We start from the raw sequence: 21,075 nt of genomic DNA, 5'->3' as shown, positions 1-21,075 counted from the left end.
GCCTTTACTAGTCCTGTATTAGTGGACTGATATAGCAGTCTGTACTCTGGGCCTTTACTAGTCCTGTATTAGTGGACTGATATAGCAGTCTGTACTCTGGGCCTTTACTAGTCCTGTATTAGTGGACTGATATAGCAGTCTGTAACTCTGGGCCTTTACTAGTCCTGTATTAGTGGACTGATATAGCAGTCTGTAACTCTGGGCCTTTACTAGTCCTGTATTAGTGGACTGATATAGCAGTCTGTAACTCTGGGCCTTTACTAGTCCTGTATTAGTGGACTGATATAGCAGTCTGTAACTCTGGGCCTTTACTAGTCCTGTATTAGAGGACAGATTTTGCCGTCTGTAGTGTGGGCCTTTACTAGTCCTGTATTAGTGGACAGATATAGCAGTCTGTAACTCTGGGCCTTTACTAGTCCTGTATTAGAGGACTGATATAGCAGTCTGTAACTCTGGGCCTTTACTAGTCCTGTATTAGAGGACTGATATAGCAGTCTGTAACTCTGGGCCTTTACTAGTCCTGTATTAGAGGACTGATATAGCAGTCTGTAACTCTGGGCCTTTACTAGTCCTGTATTAGTGGACTGATATAGCAGTCTGTACTCTGGGCCTTTACTAGTCCTGTATTAGTGGACTGATATAGCAGTCTGTACTCTGGGCCTTTACTAGTCCTGTATTAGAGGACAGATTTTGCCATCTAACTCTGGGCCTTTACTAGTCCTGTATTAGTGGACTGATACAGCAGTCTGTACTCTGGGCCTTTACTAGTCCTGTATTAGTGGACTGATATAGCAGTCTGTAACTCTGGGCCTTTACTAGTCCTGTATTAGTGGACTGATATAGCAGTCTGTACTCTGGGCCTTTACTAGTCCTGTATTAGAGGACTGATATAGCAGTCTGTACTCTGGGCCTTTACTAGTCCTGTATTAGAGGACTGATATAGCAGTCTGTAACTCTGGGCCTTTACTAGTCCTGTATTAGTGGACTGATATAGCAGTCTAACTCTGGGCCTTTACTAGTCCTGTATTAGTGGACTGATATAGCAGTCTGTAACTCTGGGCCTTTACTAGTCCTGTATTAGAGGACTGATATAGCAGTCTGTACTCTGGGCCTTTACTAGTCCTGTATTAGAGGACTGATATAGCAGTCTGTACTCTGGGCCTTTACTAGTCCTGTATTAGAGGACTGATATAGCAGTCTGTACTCTGGGCCTTTACTAGTCCTGTATTAGTGGACTGATATAGCAGTCTGTACTCTGGGCCTTTACTAGTCCTGTATTAGTGGACTGATATAGCAGTCTGTACTCTGGGCCTTTACTAGTCCTGTATTAGTGGACTGATATAGCAGTCTGTAACTCTGGGCCTTTACTAGTCCTGTATTAGTGGACTGATATAGCAGTCTGTAACTCTGGGCCTTTACTAGTCCTGTATTAGTGGACTTATATAGCAGTCTGTAACTCTGGGCCTTTACTAGTCCTGTATTAGTGGACTGATATAGCAGTCTGTAACTCTGGGCCTTTACTAGTCCTGTATTAGAGGACAGATTTTGCCGTCTGTAGTGTGGGCCTTTACTAGTCCTGTATTAGAGGACTGATATAGCAGTCTAACTCTGGGCCTTTACTAGTCCTGTATTAGAGGACTGATATAGCAGTCTGTAACTCTGGACCTTTACTAGTCCTGTATTAGTGGACTGATATAGCAGTCTGTACTCTGGGCCTTTACTAGTCCTGTATTAGAGGACTGATATAGCAGTCTATAACTCTGGGCCTTTACTAGTCCTGTATTAGTGGACTGATATAGCAGTCTGTACTCTGGGCCTTTACTAGTCCTGTATTAGTGGACTGATATAGCAGTCTGTAACTCTGGGCCTTTACTAGTCCTGTATTAGTGGACTGATATAGCAGTCTGTACTCTGGGCCTTTACTAGTCCTGTATTAGAGGACTGATATAGCAGTCTGTACTCTGGGCCTTTACTAGTCCTGTATTAGTGGACTGATATAGCAGTCTGTACTCTGGGCCTTTACTAGTCCTGTATTAGAGGACAGATTTTGCCGTCTAACTCTGGGCCTTTACTAGTCCTGTATTAGTGGACTGATATAGCAGTCTGTACTCTGGGCCTTTACTAGTCCTGTATTAGAGGACTGATATAGCAGTCTATAACTCTGGGCCTTTACTAGTCCTGTATTAGTGGACTGATATAGCAGTCTGTACTCTGGGCCTTTACTAGTCCTGTATTAGTGGACTGATATAGCAGTCTGTAACTCTGGGCCTTTACTAGTCCTGTATTAGTGGACTGATATAGCAGTCTGTACTCTGGGCCTTTACTAGTCCTGTATTAGAGGACTGATATAGCAGTCTGTACTCTGGGCCTTTACTAGTCCTGTATTAGAGGACTGATATAGCAGTCTGTAACTCTGGGCCTTTACTAGTCCTGTATTAGTGGACTGATATAGCAGTCTGTACTCTGGGCCTTTACTAGTCCTGTATTAGAGGACTGATATAGCAGTCTGTAACTCTGGGCCTTTACTAGTCCTGTATTAGAGGACTGATATAGCAGTCTGTACTCTGGGCCTTTACTAGTCCTGTATTAGAGGACTGATATAGCAGTCTGTACTCTGGGCCTTTACTAGTCCTGTATTAGAGGACTGATATAGCAGTCTGTAACTCTGGGCCTTTACTAGTCCTGTATTAGAGGACTGATATAGCAGTCTGTAACTCTGGGCCTTTACTAGTCCTGTATTAGAGGACTGATATAGCAGTCTGTAACTCTGGACCTTTACTAGTCCTGTATTAGTGGACTGATATAGCAGTCTGTACTCTGGGCCTTTACTAGTCCTGTATTAGAGGACTGATATAGCAGTCTATAACTCTGGGCCTTTACTAGTCCTGTATTAGTGGACTGATATAGCAGTCTGTACTCTGGGCCTTTACTAGTCCTGTATTAGTGGACTGATATAGCAGTCTGTAACTCTGGGCCTTTACTAGTCCTGTATTAGTGGACTGATATAGCAGTCTGTACTCTGGGCCTTTACTAGTCCTGTATTAGAGGACTGATATAGCAGTCTGTACTCTGGGCCTTTACTAGTCCTGTATTAGTGGACTGATATAGCAGTCTGTACTCTGGGCCTTTACTAGTCCTGTATTAGAGGACAGATTTTGCCGTCTAACTCTGGGCCTTTACTAGTCCTGTATTAGTGGACTGATATAGCAGTCTGTACTCTGGGCCTTTACTAGTCCTGTATTAGAGGACTGATATAGCAGTCTATAACTCTGGGCCTTTACTAGTCCTGTATTAGTGGACTGATATAGCAGTCTGTACTCTGGGCCTTTACTAGTCCTGTATTAGAGGACTGATATAGCAGTCTGTACTCTGGGCCTTTACTAGTCCTGTATTAGAGGACTGATATAGCAGTCTGTAACTCTGGGCCTTTACTAGTCCTGTATTAGTGGACTGATATAGCAGTCTAACTCTGGGCCTTTACTAGTCCTGTATTAGTGGACTGATATAGCAGTCTGTAACTCTGGGCCTTTACTAGTCCTGTATTAGAGGACTGATATAGCAGTCTGTACTCTGGGCCTTTACTAGTCCTGTATTAGAGGACTGATATAGCAGTCTGTACTCTGGGCCTTTACTAGTCCTGTATTAGAGGACTGATATAGCAGTCTGTACTCTGGGCCTTTACTAGTCCTGTATTAGAGGACTGATATAGCAGTCTGTACTCTGGGCCTTTACTAGTCCTGTATTAGTGGACTGATATAGCAGTCTAACTCTGGGCCTTTACTAGTCCTGTATTAGTGGACTGATATAGCAGTCTGTAACTCTGGGCCTTTACTAGTCCTGTATTAGAGGACTGATATAGCAGTCTGTACTCTGGGCCTTTACTAGTCCTGTATTAGAGGACTGATATAGCAGTCTGTACTCTGGGCCTTTACTAGTCCTGTATTAGTGGACTGATATAGCAGTCTATAACTCTGGGCCTTTACTAGTCCTGTATTAGTGGACTGATATAGCAGTCTGTAACTCTGGGCCTTTACTAGTCCTGTATTAGAGGACTGATATAGCAGTCTGTACTCTGGGCCTTTACTAGTCCTGTATTAGAGGACTGATATAGCAGTCTGTACTCTGGGCCTTTACTAGTCCTGTATTAGTGGACTGATATAGCAGTCTATAACTCTGGGCCTTTACTAGTCCTGTATTAGTGGACTGATATAGCAGTCTGTAACTCTGGGCCTTTACTAGTCCTGTATTAGAGGACTGATATAGCAGTCTATAACTCTGGGCCTTTACTAGTCCTGTATTAGTGGACTGATATAGCAGTCTGTAACTCTGGGCCTTTACTAGTCCTGTATTAGAGGACTGATATAGCAGTCTGTAACTCTGGGCCTTTACTAGTCCTGTATTAGTGGACTGATATAGCAGTCTGTACTCTGGGCCTTTACTAGTCCTGTATTAGAGGACTGATATAGCAGTCTGTACTCTGGGCCTTTACTAGTCCTGTATTAGAGGACTGATATAGCAGTCTGTACTCTGGGCCTTTACTAGTCCTGTATTAGTGGACTGATATAGCAGTCTAACTCTGGGCCTTTACTAGTCCTGTATTAGAGGACAGATTTTGCCGTCTATAGTGTGGGCCTTTACTAGTCCTGTATTAGAGGACAGATTTTGCCGTCTATAGTGTGGGCCTTTACTAGTCCTGTATTAGAGGACTGATATAGCAGTCTGTAACTCTGGGCCTTTACTAGTCCTGTATTAGAGGACAGATTTTGCCGTCTATAGTGTGGGCAAAAAATATATAAATAATAATAACCTGCTTCGTGTTTTAAATTTTGCCATGGGAAAAAATATTGCAAAACTGGTATCGTTCCGACCTTACTTGTGGCATCACCGCTTGGTAAGGCAACTGCAAGGCACCGTACCGCGACGGCGCTAAAGAGGCTATTGTATATGGCCTGTACATCACTGGGCAGAGCTCCCTGCCATCCATGACCTCTATACCAGGCGGTGTGAGTGGAAGGCCAATTGTCAAAGACTCCAGCCACCCAAGTCATAGACTGTTCTCTCTGCTACCGCAGGGCAAGCCGTAAAGATGCACCAAATCTGGAACCGACTGGATCCTGAACAACCTTCTCTAGCGCAAGCCATAAAACTGCTGAAGAAGACGGCTAAATAGCTTATCAAATGGCTAACCTAGACTACCTGCACTGAACACTAACTTTTTTGAACTAACCATCTTGCACTGGACTCCATGCCCACACACTGGACTCCATGCCCACACACTGGACTCCATGCCCACACACTGGACTCCATGCCCAAACACTGGACTCCATGCCCAAACACTGGACTCCATGCCCAAACACTGGACTCCATGCCCAAACACTGGACTCCATGCCCAAACACTGGACTCCATGCCCAAACACTGGACTCCATGCCCAAACACTGGACTCCATGTCTATTATCTATCCTGTTGTCTAGTCACTTTACCCCTACCTACAGTATACTGCTGTTACTGTCTATTATCTATCCTTTACACCTACCTACAGTATACTGCTGTTGCTGTCTATTATCTATCCTTTACCCCTACCTACAGTATACTGCTGTTACTGTCTATTATCTATCCTTTACCCCTACCTACAGTATACTGCTGTTACTGTCTATTATCTATCCTTTACCCCTACCTACAGTATACTGCTGTTACTGTCTATTATCTATCCTTTACCCCTACCTACAGTATACTGCTGTTACTGTCTATTATCTATCCTTTACCCCTACCTACAGCACATTGCTGCTACTGTCTATTATCTATCCTTTACCCCTACCTACAGTATACTGCTGTTACTGTCTATTATCTATCCTTTACCCCTACCTACAGTATACTGCTGTTGCTGTCTATTATCTATCCTTTACCCCTACCTACAGCACATTGCTGCTACTGTCTATTATCTATCCTTTACCCCTACCTACAGTATACTGCTGTTACTGTCTATTATCTATCCTTTACCCCTACCTACAGTATACTGCTGTTGCTGTCTATTATCTATCCTTTACCCCTACTTACAGCACATTGCTGTTACTGTCTATTATCTATCCTTTACCCCTACTTACAGCACATTGCTGTTACTGTCTATTATCTATCCTTTACCCCTACCTACAGTATACTGCTGTTACTGTCTATTATCTATCCTTTACCCCTACCTACAGTATACTGCTGTTACTGTCTATTATCTATCCTTTACCCCTACCTACAGTATACTGCTGTTACTGTCTATTATCTATCCTTTACCCCTACCTACAGTATACTGCTGTTGCTGTCTATTATCTATCCTTTACCCCTACTTACAGCACATTGCTGTTACTGTCTATTATCTATCCTTTACCCCTACTTACAGCACATTGCTGTTACTGTCTATTATCTATCCTTTACCCCTACCTACAGTATACTGCTGTTACTGTCTATTATCTATCCTTTACCCCTACTTACAGCACATTGCTGTTACTGTCTATTATCTATCCTTTACCCCTACCTACAGTATACTGCTGTTACTGTCTATTATCTATCCTTTACCCCTACTTACAGCACATTGCTGTTACTGTCTATTATCTATCCTTTACCCCTACCTACAGTATACTGCTGCTACTGTCTATTATCTATCCTTTACCCCTACCTACAGCACATTGCTGCTACTGTCTATTATCTAGCTCGTTGCCTAGTCACTATATTCCTCCTGTCACTAGCTCTATTTTTTATTACATTTAGTATCTTTATCTTTAATATTGCATTGATGGAAAAGGAGACATAAGTAAGCATTTCACTGTTAGTCTACACTTGTTTACGAAGCATGTGACAAATATAATGTGATTTGATTGATCTGATGTCTGGACTCTAACCTCCGCTGGCGTCGGTGAGCTCAGTGCGTCGTAGGAAACCCAGGTATCCTGTTCTGGCCCAGACCGTCTGCGTGTCTCCAAAGCTCAGCTTTGTGTTGAAGTGGTCCGCATGCAGAGCATCCTCTCCATACACCGTGTAGTAACCTGTTGCATTGTGGGGGCTGCTCACCCACACCTGATACAATAAGATGGAGAGGTGTTAGCAGAGAGACAGGGGAGGATTTTATATATAAACTCAGCAAAAAAATAAACGTCCTCTCACTGTCAACTGCGTTTATTTTCAGCAAACTGAACATGTGTAAATATTTGTACGATCAGAACAAGACTCAACAACTGAGACATAAACTGAATAAGTTTCACAGACATAATATAAATTGAATAATGTGTCCCTGAACAAAGGGGGAGTCAAAATCAAAAGTAACAGTCAGTATCTGGTGTGGTCACCAGCTGCATTATTAAGTACCGCAGTGCATCTCATGGCCTGAACCAGATTTTCCGTTTCTTGCTATGAGATGTTACCCCACTCTTCCACCAAGGCACCTGCAAGTACCCAGACATTTCTGGGGGGAATGGCCCTTGCCCTCATCCTCCGATCCAACAGGTCCCAGACGTGCTCAATGGGATTGAGGTCCGGGCTCTTCGCTGGCCATGGCAGAAAACTGACATTCCTGTCCTGCAGGAAATCACTCACAGAATGAGCAGTATGGCTGGAGGCATTGTCATGCTGGAGGGTCATGTCAGGATGAGCCTGCAGGAAGGGTACCACATGAGGGAGGAGGATGTCTTCCCTGTAACGCACAGCGTTGAGATGGCCTGCAATGACAACAAGCTCAGTCCGATGATGATGCTGTGACACACCGCCCCAGACCATGACGGAGTCTCCACCTCCAAATCGATCCCGCTCCAGAGTACAGGCCTCGGTGTAACGCTCATTCCTTCAACGATAAACGCAAATCCGACCATCACCCCTGGTGAGACAAAACCGCTACTCGTCAGTGAAGAGCACTTTTTGTCAGTCCTGTCTGGTCCAGCAACGGTGGGTTTGTGCCCATAGGCAACGTTGTTGCCGGTGATGTCTGGTGAGGACCTGCCTTTACAACAGGCCTACAATCCCTCAGTCCAGCCTCACTCAGCCTATTGAGGACAGTCTGAGCACTGATGGAGGGATTGTGTGTTCCTGCTGTAACTCGGGCAGTTGTTGTTGCCATCCTGTACCTGGTCCGCAGGTATGATGTTCGGATGTACCGATCCTGTGCAGGTGTTGTTACACGTGGTCTGCCACTTCGAGGATGATCAGCTGTCAGTCCTGTCTTCCTGTAGCCCTGTCTTAGACATCTCACAGTACGGACATTGCAATTTATTGCCCTGGCTACATCTGTAGTCCTCATGTCTCCCTGCAGCATTTTTATTACACCTTTATTTAACCAGGTATTTGTATATATATATATATATATATATATAACTATCACGTTCTGACCTTTATTTCCTTTGTTTTGTCATTATTTAGTATGGTCAGGACGTGAGTTGGGGTGGGAAGTCTATGTTTGTTTTTCTATGATTTGGGGATTTCTATGTTTCGGCCTAGTATGGCAGGTGGTGTCATTAGTTGTCTCTGATTGAGAATCACACTTAGGTAGCCTGGGTTGCACTGTTTGTGGGTGATTGTCTATGTTGATGGCTTGTTTCAGCACAGTTCGCATTAGCTTCACGGTTGTTATTTTGTTTATTGTTTTTGTATAGTGTTTCAGTGTTCAGTGTTTTCTTTATTAAAATTCATGATGAACACATACAACGCCGCATTTTGGTCCTCCGATCCTTCTCGTCTCTCCTCTTCAGATGAAGAGGAGGACGACCGTGACATATAACCCTTTATTTAACCAGGTATTTATATACATAACCATAACCCTTTATTCAACCAGGTATTTATATATATAACCATAACCCTTTCTTCAACCAGGTATTTATATACATAACCCTTTATTTAACCAGGTATTTATATACATAACCCTTTATTTAACCAGGTATTTATATATTTAACCCTTTATTTAACCAGGTATTTATATATATATACATAACCATAACCCTTTATTTAACCAGGTATTTATATACATAACCCTTTATTTAACCAGGTATTTATATACATAACCTTTTATTTAACCAGGTATTTATATATATACATAACCATAACCCTTCATTTAACCAGGTATATATATATACATACCCCTTTATTTAACCAGGTATTTATATACATAACCCTTTATTTAACCAGGTATTTATATATATATATATATATATATATAACCATAACCCTTTATTTAACCATGTATTTATGTATATAACCCTTTATTTAACCAGGTATTTACATATATAACCCTTTATTTAACCAGGTATTTATATATATAACCATAACCCTTTATTTAACCAGGTATTTATATATATAACCCTTTATTTAACCAGGTATTTATATATATAACCCTTTATTTAACCAAGTTCTCATTTAGTTACAAACAAACGCACAGTCAATAACACAAAATAAAATAAAAATAGAAAAATCTATGTACAGTAAATGTAGAAGAGTAGGGAGGTAAGGCAATAAATAGGCCTTAGAGGTAAAATAATTAACATTTGTGCAGATGATGAATGTGCAAGTAGAGATACCGGGGTGCAAAAGAGCAAGAAGATAAATAACAATATGGGGACGAGGTAGTTGGGTGTGCTATTTACAGATTGGCTGTGTACAGGTGCAGTGATCTGTGAGCTGCATCCAATATGTGAGCTGCACTCCAATGAAGGAGTGTTGTATGGCATTGAAGCTCATTTGGAGGTTTGTTAAACAGTGTCCAAAGAAGGGCCAGATGTATACAGAATGGTGTCGTCTGCGTAGAGGTGGAATAGAGAATCACCAGCAGCAAGACCAACATCATTGAAAGAGTCAGCACAAAAGAGTCAGCACAGAAAAGAGTCAGCCTGAGAATTGAACCCTGTGGCACCCCCATCGAGACTGCCAGAGGTCTGGACAACAGGCCCTACGATTTGACACACTGAACTCTGTCTGAGAGGTAGTTGGTGAACCAGGTGAGGCAGTCATTTGAGAAACCAAGGCTATTGAGTCTGCCGATGAGAATGCCGTGATTGACAGCTTTGGCCAGGCCGATGAAGACAGCTGCACAGTACTGTCTTTTATCGATGGAGATGACAGTGTTGTTAACAAAAGGCTAAGCTTGAGAGCAAATATATTTATTTCATTTCATTTGCGATTTTCATGAATAGTTAACGTTGCGTTATGGTAATGAGCTTGAGGCTATAAATAGGATCCCGGATACGGGATTGCTCGTCGCAACAGGTTCACGGCCGTTCCACAGGTGCATGTTCATTAATTGTAGAAAGGGTCATTGAACAAGCATGTGAAACGGTGTTTAAACCCTTTACAATGAAGATCTTTGAGGTTATTTGGATTTTTACTAATTCTCTTTGAAAGCCAGTCCTGAAAAAGGGACGTTTCTTTTTTTGCTAACTTTATATGCACACTACTGTTCAACAGTTTGGGGTCAAAATTCTGAGACTGGTAACTCTAATGAACTTATCCTCTACAGCAGAGGAAACTATGGGTCTTCCTTTCCTGTGGTGGTCCTCATGAGATGAGAGACAGTTAACTCTAATGAACTTATCCTCTGCAGCAGAGGAAACTCTGGGTCTTCTTTTCCTGTGGTGGTCCTCATGAGAGCAAGTTTCATCACAGCACTTGATGGTTTTTGCGACTGCAGTTCAAGAAACTGTCAAAGTTCCAGAAATTTTCCAGATTGACTGACCTTCACGTCTTAAAGTAATGATGGACTGTCATTTCTCTTTGCTTATTCGAGGTGTTCTTGCCATAATATGGACTTTTACCAAATAGGACTATCTTCTGTATACCACCCTAACCCATGTTACAACACAGCTGATTGGCTCGAAAGCATTAAGGAAAGAAATTCCACTATTTAACTTTTAACAAGGCACACATATTAATTTAAATACATTACAGATGATTACCTCATGAAGCTGGTTGAGAGAATGCCAAGAGTGTGCAAAGCTGTCATCAAGGCAAAGGGTGGCTACTTTGAAGAACCTCAAATAAATTTAAATTTGTTCAACACTTTTTTGGTTACTACATGATATGTGTCATTTCATAGTTTTGATGTCTTCACTATTATTCTACAATGTAGAAAATCGTCAAAATAATGAAAAACTCTGGAATGAGCAGGTGTCCAACATTTTGACTGGTACTGTATACTATAGCTATCCTCCAGGGCCATACATAGTCATATAGTAATGATCATCTGCCTCATAGTAGGACAGATAGAGGACATATAGCCATGTAATATGACCTGTAGAATCTGTCTCACCTCTCCCAGGTGGGAGTCTCCTAGAGGTCCTTTGGTCTCTGTGTTGGCGATAACCACCTTCACCCCAGGAAGGATCTGGTTAACAGAACACATTGTTACTACGGTAACCCTAACCTTCATGCCAAGAAGGATCTGGTTAACACAACACATTGTTACTACGGTAACCCTAACCTTCAGCCCAGGCAGGATCTGGTTAACACAACACATTGTTACTACGGTAACCCTAACCTTCAGCCCAGGCAGGATCTGGTTAACACAACACATTGTTACTACGGTAACCCTAAATTTCACACCAGGCAGGATCTGGTTAACACAACACATTGTTACTACGGTAACCCTCACCCCTGGTAGGATATGCTTAACACAACACACTGTTACTACGGTAACCCTCACCCCAGGTAGGATATGCTTAACACAACACATTGTTACTACGGTAACCCTCACCCCAGGTAGGATCTGGGTAACACATCACATTGTTCCTACTATAACCCTTACCCCAGGTAGGATCTGGGTAACACATCACATTTTTACTACGGTAACCTTCATCCCTAGGTAGAATCTGGTTGACACAACAATCAGATAACACAGTGCAGACACAAAATATTTCAGTCCAGTATAATATAAGAATCTATCCATGAGGTAGGTGTCTTACCTTGCCAGACTCCATGAGAGACAGACTGTGTGGAGAGCCTCTCTCTACCATACGAACCCTGGTGATATCACACACACAATAACTGTTATTAGTCAACCAATAACACATCAGATTACACAACACAACATTAGCCAATCAACTGATTCGTTTTTGTAATTCAGGTCTTAAGGCCTTCCTGGACATAAAGACCTATATAATATAGTCCTGGACACAAAGTCCTATATAATATAGTCCTGGACATAAATACCTATATAATATAGTCCTGGACATAAAGACCTATATAATATAGTGAGGTAAAGGTGAGGTCAGTGGAATCATACCTTTCATGTCTCAGAGCTCTCATGTCCAGGTAGACTGTGGTAGGGTCTGGTCCTGACGTACCCTACAGAGACAGACAGGTGTGAACAACACAGGGAGAGACTGGTTCTGACCATGACAGACCTGATGCTTCAGACCCAGTACTGAATGGCGGGAAAGTGGAAGCTGATGATATCGCTGTGATGGGAGAGTTATTGACAAAGCAGGGAGACAGCCATCAAAACAGTCAAGTAAACTCTCTCTCTCTCTCTATATTCATAGGCTTGTTCTTGCTGCTGGTGATTCTCTGATCCACCTCTACGCAGACAACACCACTCTGTATACTTCTGGCCCCTCCTTGGACACTGTGTTAACTAACCTCCAGACGAGCTTCAATGCCATACAACTCTCCTTCCGTGGCCTCCAACTGCTCTTAAACGCAAGTAAAACTAAATGCATGCTATTCAATCGATCACTGCCCGCACCTGCTCGCCCGTCCAGCATCACTACTCTGGACGGCTCTGACTTAGAATACGTGGACAACTACAAATACCTAGGTGTCTGGTTAGACTGTAAACTCTCCTTCCAGACTCACATTAAGCATCTCCAATCCAAAATTAAATCTAGAATAGGCTTCCTATATCGCAACAAAGCATCCTTCACTCATGCTGCCAAACATACCCTCGTAAAACTGACCATCCTACCAATCCTCGACTTCAGTGATGTCATCTATAAAATAGCCTCCAACACTCTACTCAACAAACTGGATGCAGTCTATCACAGTGCCATCCGTTTTGTCACCAAAGCCCCATACACTACCCACCATTGCGACCTGTACGCTCTCGTTGGCTGGCCCTCGCTTCATACTCGTCGCCAAACCCACTGGCTACAGGTTATCTCAGCTCACTGGTCACCAAAGCAGCACTCACTCATACCTGCTGGAGCGCGTGCTACATTTCACTGGCCACCCCCAAAGCCAATTCCTCCATTGGTCGTCTTTCCTTCCAGTTCTCTGCTGCCCATGACTGGAACAAATAGCAAAAATCTCTGAAGCTGGAGACTCACATCTCCCTCACTAGCTTTAAGCGCCAGCTGTCAGAGCAGCTTACAGATCACTGCACCTGTACTTACCCATCTGTAAACAGGCCATCTACCTACCTCATCCCCATACTGGTATTTATTTATTTTGTTCCTTTGCACCCCAGTATCTCTACCTGCGCATTCATCTTCTGCTGATCTACCATTCAAGTGTTTAATTGCTATTTTGTAATTACGTCGCCACCATGGCCTATTTATTTCTTTAACTTACCTCATTTGCACTTACTGTATATAGACTTTTTGTTTTCTTTTGTTCTACTGTATTATTGACTATGTTTTGTTTATTCCATGTGTAACTCTGTTGTTGTATCTGTCGAATTGCTACGCTTTATCTTGGCCAGGTCGCAGTTGCAAATGAGAACTTGTTCTCAACTAGCCTACCTGGTTAAATAAAGAATAAATAATAATAAAAAACTCCTGAGGTGCTGACCTGTTGCACCCTCGACAACCAATGTGATTATTATTATTTGACCCTGCTGGCCACCTATGAACATTTGAACATCTTGGCCATGTTCTGTTATAATCTTCACCCGGCACAGCCAGAAGAACACTGGCCACCCCTCATAGCCTGGTTCCTCTCTAGGTTTCTTCCTAGGTTTTGGCCTTTCTAGGGAGTTTTTCCTAGCCACCGTGCTTCTACACCTGCATTGCTTGCTGTTTGGGGTTTTAGGCTGGGTTTCTGTATAGCACTTTGTGACATCAGCTGATGTAAGAAGGGCTTTATAAATACATTTGATTGATTGATTGATTGATTGATTGACCTCACTTCCAGGCTATTGAACACATAAATATGCCTGGAATATAACCATTCATATTTGGCCTTAGTGGGAGTGACCATACAATTCTATAGGAGTGACCTAACCGATTAAAGTCTTGGACATCATTTAATTTTAGCGAATCACACAACTGCGAGGCGTGGCTCCAAATAGAGGTCGGACCCGGGAAGGAACTTGTGGTGTGCTAACAAAAACAATCCCCCTGGCTTCAAAGGGAGAAAAAAAACAGCAGGTCCTACCTTTCAGCGAGCAAATTAACAAAGGACAGAGCTAGCTGGATAACGGCTCCACATGGACATAGCTAGCTAGATAACGTCTCCACAGGGACATAACTGGCTAGATAACGTCTCCACAGGGACAGAGCTAGCTAGCTAGATAACGTCTCCACAGGGACAGAGCTAGCTAGCTAGATAACGTCTCCACAGGGACAAAGCTAGCTGGATAGATAACGTCTCCACAGGGACATAGCTAGCTGGATAGATAACGTCTCCACAGGGACATAGCTAGCTAGCTAGATAACGTCTCCACAGGGACATAGCTAGCTAGATAATGTCTCCACAGGGACATAGATGGATAGATAATGTCTCCACAGGGACATAGATGGATAGATAATGTCTCCACAGGGACATAGCTAGCTAGATAATGTCTCCACAGGGATATAGATGGATAGATAACGTCTCCACAGGGACATAGCTAGCTAGGTAACGTCTCCACAGGGACATAGCTAGCTAGGTAACGTCTCCACAGGGACATAGCTAGCTAGATAACGTCTCCACAGGGACATAGCTAGCTAGATAACGGCTCCACAGGGCCATAACTAGCTAGATAACGTCTCCACAGGGACATAGCTGGATAGATAACGTCTCCACAGGGACATAGCTAGCTAGATAACGTCTCCACAGGGACATAGCTAGCTAGGTAACGTCTCCACAGGGCCATAACTAGCTAGATAACGTCTCCACAGGGACATAGCTAGCTAGATAACGTCTCCACAGGGACATAGCTAGCTAGATAACGTCTCCACAGGGACATAGCTGGATAGATAACGTCTCCACAGGGGCATAGATGGATAGGTAACGTCTCCACAGGGCCATAACTAGCTAGATAACGTCTCCACAGGGACATAGCTGGATAGATAACGTCTCCACAGGGACATAGCTAGCTAGATAACGTCTCCACAGGGACATAGCTAGCTAGATAACGTCTCCACAGGGACATAGCTAGCTAGATAACGTCTCCACAGGGACAGAGCTAGCTAGATAACGGCTCCACAGGGACAGAGCTAGCTAGATAACGTCTCCACAGGGACAGAGCTAGCTAGATAACGGCTCCACAGGGACAGAGCTAGCTAGCTAGATATCGTCTCCACAGGGACATAGCTAGTTAGCTAGATAACGTCTCCAGAGGGACATAGCTAGCTAGATAATGTCTCCACAGGGACATAGCTGGATAGATAACGTCTCCACAGGGACATAGCTAGATAACGTCTCCACAGGGACATAGCTAGCTAGATAACGTCTCCACAGGGACATAGCTAGCTAGATAACGTCTCCACAGGGACATAGCTAGCTAGATAACGTCTCCACAGGGACATAGCTAGCTAGATAACGTCTCCACAGGGACATAGCTAGCTAGATAACGTCTCCACAGGGACATAGCTAGCTAGATAACGTCTCCACAGGGACATAGCTAGCTAGATAACGTCTCCACAGGGACAGAGCTAGCTAGATAATGGCTCCACAGGGACAGAGCTAGCTAGATAACGTCTCCACAGGGACAGAGCTAGCTAGCTAGATATCGTCTCCACAGGGACATAGCTAGCTAGCTAGATAACGTCTCCAGAGGGACATAGATGGATAGATAACGTCTCCACAGGGACATAGATGGATAGATAACGTCTCCACAGGGACATAGATGGATAGATAATGTCTCCACAGGGACATAGCTAGCTAGGTAACATCTCCACAGGGACATAGCTAGCTAGGTAACGTCTCCACAGGGACATAGCTAGCTAGGTAACGTCTCCACAGGGACATAGCTAGCTAGATAACGACTCCACAGGGACATAGCTAGCTAGATAACGACTCCACAGGGACATAGCTAGCTAGATAACGTCTCCACAGGGACATAGCTAGCTAGGTAACGTCTCCACAGGGCCATAACTAGCTAGATAACGTCTCCACAGGGACATAGCTGGATAGATAACGTCTCCACAGGGACATAGCTGGATAGATAACGTCTCAACAGGGGCATAGATGGATAGATAACGTCTCCACAGGGACATAGCTAGCTACATAACGGCTCCACAAGTAATAAAGTTATATTTAATCCATTTTAGAATAAGGCTGCAATGTAACAAAAAGTGGAAAAAGTGAAGGGGTCTGAATACTTTCCGAACACACTGTACATCTCACCCACAGACACAATATCCTCCTCTATTTATATTGTCTCCATTAAAGACTAAATGGGAGTTGAAACAGAACAAATCTATTCTAGAAGCCAGTTATCAATCTAATCCTTATTTTGCACTCACCTGCAGACAGACGGCCATGTTGACCCTGCAGCCGAAGGTGGTGCTGACGGCTCGAGGAGACAAACCCAGGTCTTTAAAGATCTTAGAGAAGGACTGGGTCAGAGTGATACGAGGACGCTCCTCTGCTACAACCATACAGGTCCTAACACACGACAGGTTTATGTTACGCAACTACACACACACACAGGGAAGAGAAAAGAAAAGGAAGCAATTCAGACTGTGTGTGTGTGTGTGGTGTGTGTGCATCCATGTGAGTGTGTGTGGTGTGTTTGCTGCCTGTGTGAGTGCATACTAACCCGTAGTGTCTCAGTCTGTGTCCCCAGGCCCTTGGTACACATCTCCATGACAGAGTAGGAGCAGAATGTGATTCTGACTTTATACTGGCTGACAGCTGACAACCACAGAGAAACATTACTGTCCAACTCTAGAGGAGGAACCAGGATTGACTGGTGGCCAGAGTATACACTAGAGAAAGACAGAGAGAGAGAGGCCAGGTTATTGTTCAACTCTAGAGCGAGAACCAGGATCTCCCTGCTACACCACATGAGCACTAACTGTGCTAGCTTACAGTCCCAAAATATTGCTATGCACTCACTGTACATGTCCTTTACCTGCTGAGGCACCAGAGAGCGAAGCCCAGGCCACAGTAGGGGTCCAGACAGATGGCTATCTGGCGGGACGGGTACAGCTCACACTGCAGCTTGATGGAACGACACAAGGCACTGGTGGCAGCATGGGACATCTGGAGGAAGAGATAACAGAACGACTGTCTGGTGGCACACTACAGTCTCTCTGGTAGTACCGCTCAAACTAACAGTGTACAGTATGGGTAGTACACAGTCTGTTCCCAGGTCCCTCTAACAGAACAACTACTGTAGGTTGTAGATCAGACCTTGACTCCAGCCAGTATGCCCATGGTGGACACACTGAAGTCCAGGTACAGTCAGGGGTTAATTTACCTTGACTCCAGCCAGGATGCCCATGGTGGACACACTGAAGTCCAGGTATGCCAGCATCTCTGGGGTGGGAGGTTTGTAGATCTGAAGCCTCTTCGTCCTGGGGAGGTCGTCTGGGGTTGGGAGAATAACAATAGGTTTGGAGGGATGGATTTCACACACAGTCCTGAGCAGCATGTAACAATGGCGCCGGAGAAGAAGGCTGATGTTTTTCATCCCCCCAACCGATTGTTTTTTAGTTTTTTATTTGTGTTATTTTGTAACTTATTTTGTAATTTATAATGTTGCCGCTATCGTCACTTAGGAACGAAAATAACTTATGGAAATCAGGACTGCGATTACTCACCACAGACTGGCAGAATCCTTTTTTTCCTTTAACAAGTCCGACGAGCCCGACGCGAATGATATACTGCTTTCCCGGGAACAGGCCCAGATCCCCGTGATTTGCATGAAGAGGCAGCAGAGAACCAGGGGCCACAGTGCGGGCTGCCTTTTGAGAATTCGTAGGCGATTGAATAAACCCCCACTTCCTTCCTTTCTGCTAGATAACGTGCAATCTTTGGAGAATTACCAACGGGACATTCAAAACTGTAGTAACTTATCCTTCACGGAGTCGTGGCTGAACGACGACAATACCAACATACAGCTGGCTGGTTATAAGATGTACCGGCAGGATAGAACAGCGGCGTCTGGTACGACAAGGGGAGGCGGTATATGTATTTTTGTAAATAACAGCTTGTGTACGATATCTAAGGAAGTCTCGAACTATTGCTCGCCTGAGGTAGAGTATCTCAGGAAAAGCTGTAGACCCCACAATCTACCTAGAGAGTTTATCTGTATTTTTCGTTGCGGTTTACATACCACCACAGTCAGAGGCTGGCACTAATACAGCATTGACTGAGCTGTATTCCGCCATAAGCAAACATGAAAATGCTCACCCAGAGGCAGCGCTCCTAGTGGCCGGGGAATTTAATGCAGGGAAACAAATTAGTTTTACCAAATTTCTATCAGCATGTTAAAATGTGTAACCAGAAAAACACTCTGGGCCACCTATACTCCACACACACAGAGACTCATACAAAGCTCTCCCTCGCCATCCATTTGGCAAATCTGACCATAGCTCTATCCTCCTGATTCCTGCTTACAAGCTCAAATTTAAGCAGGAAGCACCAGTGACTAGATCAATAAAAAAGTGGACTGATGAAGCAGATGCTAAGCTACAGGACTGTTTTGCTAGCACAGACAGGAATATGTTCAGAGATTCCTACGATGGCATTGAGGAATACACCACATCAGTCACTGGCTTCATCAACAAGTGCATCGATAACTTCGTCCCCACAGTGACCGTACGTACATACCCCAACCAGAAGCCATGGATTACAGGCAACATCCACACTGAGCTAAAGGCTAGACCTGCCAGCCTCAAGGACTCTAACCTGGAAGCTTATTTGCCAGCAGCATACCACCCTGCATACCACTGCTGGGTTGGTCCTGGTCAGTCCCTGGATGGGAGACCAGATGCTGCTGGAAGTGGTGTTGGAGGGCCAGTAGGAGGCACTCTTTCCTCTGGTCTAAAAAATATCCCAATGCCCCAGGCCAGTGTTTGGGGACACTGCCCTGTGTAGGGTGCCGTCTTTCGGATGGGACGTTAAAAGGGTGTCCTGACTCTCAGCTGTCATTAAAAGATCCCATGGCACTTATCGTAAGAGTAGGGGTGTTAACCCCGGTGTCCTGGCTAAATCCCCAATCTGGCTATCAAACCATCACGGTCACCTAATAATCCCCAGTTTACAATTGGCTCATTCTCTCCCCTGTAACTATTCCCCAGGTCGTTGCTGCAAATTCTCAGTCAACTTACCTGGTAAAATAACGGATAAATAAAATAAATAAAAGAAATCCTGCTATGCCCTCCGACGAACCATCAAGACAGGACAAAGATCGAATCGTACTACACCGGCTCTGACAGATGTGGCAGGGCTTGCAAACCATTACAGAATACAAAGGGAAGCACAGCCGAGAGCTGCCCAGTGACAAGAGCCTACCAGACTTCTACGCTCGCTTCGAGGCAAATAACACTGAAACATGCATGAGAACACCAGCTGTTCCGGAAGACTGTGATGAAGCTCTCTGCAGCCGATGTGAGTAAGAGCTTTAAACAGGTCAACATTCACAAGGCCGCAGGGCCAGGCGGATTACCAGGACGTGCAGTGTGAGCATCCGCTGACCAACTGGCAAGTGTTTTCATTGACATTTTCAACCTCTTTCTGTCCGAGTCTGTAATACCAACATGTTTCAAGTTGACTACCGACCTGTAGCACTCACATCTGTAGCCATGAAGTGCTTTGAAAGGCTGGCCATGGCTCACATCAACACCATTATCCCAGAAACCCTAGACCCACTCCAATTTGCATACCGCCCCAACATTTGATGCAATCTCTTTTGCCCTTTCACACCTGGACATGTGAGAATGCTATTCATTGACTACAGCTCAGTGTTCAACACCATATAGTGCCCTCAAAGCTCATCAACAATCTCTGTAACCTAGGACTAAACACCTCCCTCTGCAACTGGATCCTGGACTTCTTGACGGGCTGCCCCCAGGTGGTGAGGGTAGGTAACAACACATCCGCCACACTGATCCTCAACACAGGGGCCCCTCAGGGGTGCGTGCTCAGTTCCCTCTTGTACTCCCTGTTCACACATGACTGCATGGCCAGGCACAACTCCAACACCATCATTAAGTTTGCCGATGACACAACAGTGGTAGACCTGATCACCGACAACGACGAGACAGCCTATAGGGAGGAAGTCAGAGACCTGGCCGTGTGGTGCCAGGACAACAACCTCTCCCTCAATGTGATCAAGAGAAAGGAGATGACTGTGGACTACAGGAAAAAGAGGACCAAGCACGCCCCCAATCTCATTCTCGGAACCTGCAGTAGAGCAGGTTGAGAGCTTCAAGTTCCTTGGTGTCCACATCTCCAACAAACTAACATGGTCCAAGAACACCAAGACAGTTGTGAAGAGAGCACGACAAAACCTATTCCCCCTCAGGTGACTGAAAAGATTTGGCATGGGTCCTCAGATCCTCAAAAGGTTCTACAGCTGCACCATCGAGAGCATCCTGACTGGTTGCATCACTGCCTGGTATGTCAACTGCTCGGCCTCTGACTGCAAGAGATTACAGAGGGAAGTGAGAATGGCCCAGTACATCACTGGGGCCAAGCTTCCTGCCATCCAGGACATCTATACCAGGCGGTGTTAGAGGAAAGACCCTAAAAATTGTCAAAGATTCCAGTCACCCTAGTCATAGACTGTTCTCTCTACTACCACACATCAAGCTGTACTGGAGAGCCAAGTCTTGGTCCAAGAGGATTCTAAACAGCTTCTACCCCCAAGCCATAAGACTCCTGAAAATCTAATCAAATGGCTACCCAGATTACTTGCATTGCCACGCCCCTCTCCATCTTCAACGCTGCTGCTACTCTCTGTTATC

General features: G+C 44.4%; 1 protein-coding gene across 8 annotated transcripts in view; it reads right to left on the bottom strand.

The window, feature by feature from the left end:
* dip2a (disco-interacting protein 2 homolog A) overlaps positions 1–21,075 on the bottom strand; it is a 190,050-nt gene that overhangs the window by 10,498 nt on the left and 158,477 nt on the right. For all 8 annotated transcript variants that reach the window (XM_031805488.1, XM_031805489.1, XM_031805491.1 and 5 more), the window contains 8 exons: positions 17,583–17,692; positions 17,235–17,365; positions 16,920–17,088; positions 16,624–16,794; positions 12,240–12,301; positions 11,920–11,977; positions 11,268–11,342; positions 6,886–7,060 (listed from right to left, as the gene is read on the bottom strand). In XM_031805488.1, the coding sequence (XP_031661348.1) occupies positions 6,886–7,060; positions 11,268–11,342; positions 11,920–11,977; positions 12,240–12,301; positions 16,624–16,794; positions 16,920–17,088; positions 17,235–17,365; positions 17,583–17,692 (951 nt within the window). The remainder of the gene's footprint in view (positions 1–6,885; positions 7,061–11,267; positions 11,343–11,919; positions 11,978–12,239; positions 12,302–16,623; positions 16,795–16,919; positions 17,089–17,234; positions 17,366–17,582; positions 17,693–21,075) is intronic.

The sequence above is a fragment of the Oncorhynchus kisutch genome, linkage group LG26 (genome assembly GCF_002021735.2).
Source record: "Oncorhynchus kisutch isolate 150728-3 linkage group LG26, Okis_V2, whole genome shotgun sequence".
Taxonomy (NCBI): domain Eukaryota; kingdom Metazoa; phylum Chordata; class Actinopteri; order Salmoniformes; family Salmonidae; genus Oncorhynchus; species Oncorhynchus kisutch.
The sequence above is the reverse complement of the archived record's forward strand: the minus strand, read 5'-3'. Positions and strand labels throughout refer to the sequence as shown.